The 3,836-nt window shown below is 43.6% G+C and overlaps 1 protein-coding gene across 1 annotated transcript; it reads left to right on the forward strand.

Moving 5' to 3' along the window:
• The first annotated feature begins 3,313 nt into the window (after positions 1 to 3,313).
• On the forward strand, positions 3,314 to 3,625 carry LOC131626715 (uncharacterized mitochondrial protein AtMg00310-like). Its single transcript, XM_058897549.1, has one exon. It carries the CDS (start codon positions 3,314 to 3,316, stop codon positions 3,623 to 3,625), a length of 312 nt encoding a protein of 103 aa, XP_058753532.1.
• The last annotated feature ends 211 nt before the right edge of the window (positions 3,626 to 3,836 follow it).

The raw sequence follows: 3,836 nt of genomic DNA on the forward strand, positions 1-3,836 counted from the left end.
CAGACGAGGGGAAACCCTAAAGGTGAGTGTGTGAACAGTATAATGAGTGTGTTAGATTCAGATATTTGATCTTTGAAATTAGTGAGCTAACGATTCAATTTTAATCTTTCCATGCAATCCTATTAGCATACATCTAAACAGTTTATAGGTGCGGAAAGTAAAAATGCAGAAAAGTAAATCCTAATTACTATTACTTTAAAAAATTTGCAACCTATACACCTTCAGGAATTTAAAAAAAGTAAATGAATAATTAAATAAAAGACGGAAGATTAAACAATCATACGATAATCATTCGAGTTTGAGATGAGGAAATAATTGGGAGAAAAGATTAAGGTTTGGAAAAAGGTTTAGGTTAATGATTATGCTGATTAATCCTAATTAATTATCTATACTAATTAACCTAATTAAAATAAATTATAAAAGAAAATAAAATAAAATTATGAGAAAAAAAATAAAATAAGTGGTTACTTAAAAACCAAACCATAATTATTTTTGATATTTTTGTGATTATATTAAACTAAAGGCAAATCCTAATAGAATTAAATTAGTTAAAAAAACATTTAAGTGAAAATTAAAATCTAATCCTAATTGTTATGTTTTTTGATTGGTTGATTTTAGTTTGTGTGGTGTGATAAAAAAAGTTAATAAAATCAAACTTAAAAAAAAAAGAGTAACACACAAAAAAGAAAAACATACAAAAGGGCTTGGGGGTGCATCCTGAAAAAAGAGGTACGGTCAGAAGAAGTGCAATAGCCCAGCAAGCCTCACGTCCTTGATCCAGTGTGGTAGAGGTCTGAGTGTTCACCGCGGGGAGCGTCTCTAGGATCCTCAGATATGAAACGAAGCATATCCAACGGCCTAGGTCCCCGGTAAAACGAGAACAAATCCGGTCATTTACAGACGAGCAACCAACCTAGAAATTACAAGGGTCGCTTGACCCCCTGTCTTCAACCTCCCTAAAAGCCCCACTCAGAGACTCAGTGTATCGTGAGACCACGGTCATAGGCTCATCGGCCACCCAATCTAAATTAACCTCGCATTCATAATCAAAGAGAGGATTCGGGGGAACATCCTCCTCGGCTTCGGGGGAACCCCCCTGTTCTTCTTCCTCTTCTATAGCAGAAAGATGCGAGTTCTCGACCTCAATCTCCTCGACCTTCGAGCTGCTCGCGGCCGTGTCCCGCAAACTAGACCATGAACTAGACTTCAAGCTAGATGTCGAGCTAGATCCCGAACTGGATTCGCCTGCATGCAGAAGGAAAAAATGAATTCGACGGTTCATCAAATCCACCCTTCCACCGCAACACAAGTGAAAGGATAGAGCGGCGAGCAGTGGAGCCCCCGACTAAACCCCTTTTCAAGGACATTCTCGTCCACCATCCGAGGACTCACCCCAATTAAACTTAACAAAAAATTAAACACAGTGCACCCTCGAGTCCTACGTAATACGGTCGGGGAAACTCCTAAAGGCGCCAGGCATAATCATGAGTAAGCTGAGCTGGAACCGACAGTTCTCGAAGGAAAACATGAAGGCACCGACCAAACCCATGAGTTTGTCGGGCCAAATCATGAATGTGTGGGGCAGTAACAGAAAAAATCAACTAACTAATGAACCATTCCCGGGCATCGCTTGAATAACCCGGGGAGATGATGATGTCTTTGAATCTCACTAAGAGAAACCGCCGACGTAGATGATAAAGGCAGCGGGGACGCATTCTGCAAACCCCCTAAATTCAACAAAAAGCATTTGAAGTCGCAAGATAGGGTCTTAATCGTACCTGTTGTCGACATGATTCAAGTGGCTGGAGCGTGATTCCTAACTGGATGTTGATGCACCCTTGAAATTCTGGAAAGTATCAATCTGAGGCCGAGCACGAAAACGGAGAGCGAAAAACCCTAAATGAGAGGGTTTAAGCCTTTTTATAGGGAAACGCTCGGAATACGAAACGTCACGTCGGTTGACGCGTCCTCCCTAGGCGCCGCCATCTATCCCTAGGCAATCATTACTCCGTTGGTTATCTGCCACGTCAGCAAGTGTTAAACACGCGCGACTCCTCATCTTCCCCCAAGAACGGCTCCATCCGGGCACAACCTACAGACGGGGACCAACTGAACATAGGCCGAGCACTAGCGAAGTCGAAACTTCCTGCTCGGAAACTCCAACTTGGGGGGCTCTTGTTCTAGACTGGGCCAAGATTCGGCCCAATCTACTTTTGGCCCACTTGACCTTAGAGGTCCAAAGCATCCATGAACCCATAAAGGGAAGACAGTGCTTGTCTCCTCGACGACCCGACGACACTGTAGCAAGCTATTTGGTGCCCGGCATGAGTGCTCCCCGCGAGCACCCCACTTGACGAGGACTTACCTCCTCACCTAGACCCAAGTATGTAAAGCATGCTCCCCACAAGCACCTGCTCTGCCGAGGACCCTTCTCCTCGTAGGGTTCCTTCACATCTAACCCACCGAATAATACGGAGTCCACGTGGTCCCTAAAAGATCGTGTCTCCCTTGAACTTCGGAGTGGTTGACCAGGACAGAGGGCACTCGCGCATCTCCGATATTTCCGCCTAAGAAACCTGGCAGTCTCCTAATTGGGCCTGGGAATCCAGCCCAGTAGCGAGATTATGGCCCAGCGCTGGGGGCTATAAATACCCTCTTTCACTAGAGGGTCAGATATTCATTCTCTTATAACCTTTACCTCCTACTTGCACTCTGATTGCTCATTTTCTTACTTTAGCATCGGAGTACCTTGCAGGTACACCCCCTCCACTTCTCAAAGATCCAGTTCCGTGCAGGCCTTGACGATCCGTCTGATCTGGTACGATCGTATCAAAATGGTCTTGTGAAAATTGTGTATTCATGGGGCACATATCTGCAGGGGGTGCCTAGTGTGTCCCACTTGCTTTTTGCTGACGACTGTTTTTTATTTTGCAGGGCTAACCTTGTGGAGGTGACTAATCTTATGGAGATCCTTAGAATTTATGCAGACGCAACCGGTCAGGAGATCAATCTATCAAAATCAGAAGTTTACTTTAGTCGAAATATTAGTAGGCCAGCACAGGAGGATCTAGTCAAAGTAATGGGGGTGAGGCATGTCTTGGGCACAGGAACCTATTTGGGATTACCGTCTATGATTGGTAGAAGTAAGAAGGCGATATTTTCTTTTCTTAAAGATAGAATTTGGAAAAGAATCAACTCCTGGAGTGGTCGATCCTTATCTAGAACAGGGAAAGAAGTTATGATCAAATCAGTACTGTAGTCGATCCCGGCCTATACTTGATCCCGGATGGTGTGGTGAAAGATATTGAAAAAAATGCTGAATTCATTTTGGTGGGGAGGTGGTCATCACAACAAAGGTATTAGGTGGATGTCATGGGAGAGGATGACTAGCTTGAAAAGTGAAGGAGGTATGGGATTCAGGGACTTTAAAGCGTTTAATTTGGCCATGATTGCAAAGCAAGGGTGGAACTTTTTGTCGAAACCTAATTCTCTTGTGGCTAAAATCTTCAGAGCAAGGTACTTTCCTCGTTCCTCTTTTCTTGATTCTAAGAATGGTAATAATCCAAGCTTTGTGTGGAGGAGTTTGTGGAAGGCGAAGGATGTGTTAAAGTTGGGGAGTAGGTGAAGTATTGGAGATGGTAGTCGTATTAAAGTTATGCATGATCCTTGGCTCAGTGAGAAGAATAGTTGGTGGCTTAATGGTCCTCAAAAGCAAGGTGCTTATGATCTTTTTTCAAAGATCTTATGCGACCCGATGTAAAACAATGGGATGTGGTTAAGGTGAATCGAGCTTTCGGCAGGGAGGAGGCCGAAACTATTCTTAGAATTCCTTTATT

This window comes from Vicia villosa, unplaced genomic scaffold, assembly GCF_029867415.1.
Source record: "Vicia villosa cultivar HV-30 ecotype Madison, WI unplaced genomic scaffold, Vvil1.0 ctg.000320F_1_1, whole genome shotgun sequence".
NCBI classification, from domain to species: Eukaryota; Viridiplantae; Streptophyta; class Magnoliopsida; order Fabales; family Fabaceae; genus Vicia; species Vicia villosa.

Excerpts from the sequence above, each read along its gene's own strand:
- LOC131626715 (XM_058897549.1), top strand. The coding sequence starts at position 3,314 with ATGCTGAATTCATTTTGGTGGGGAGGTGGTCATCACAACAAAGGTATT.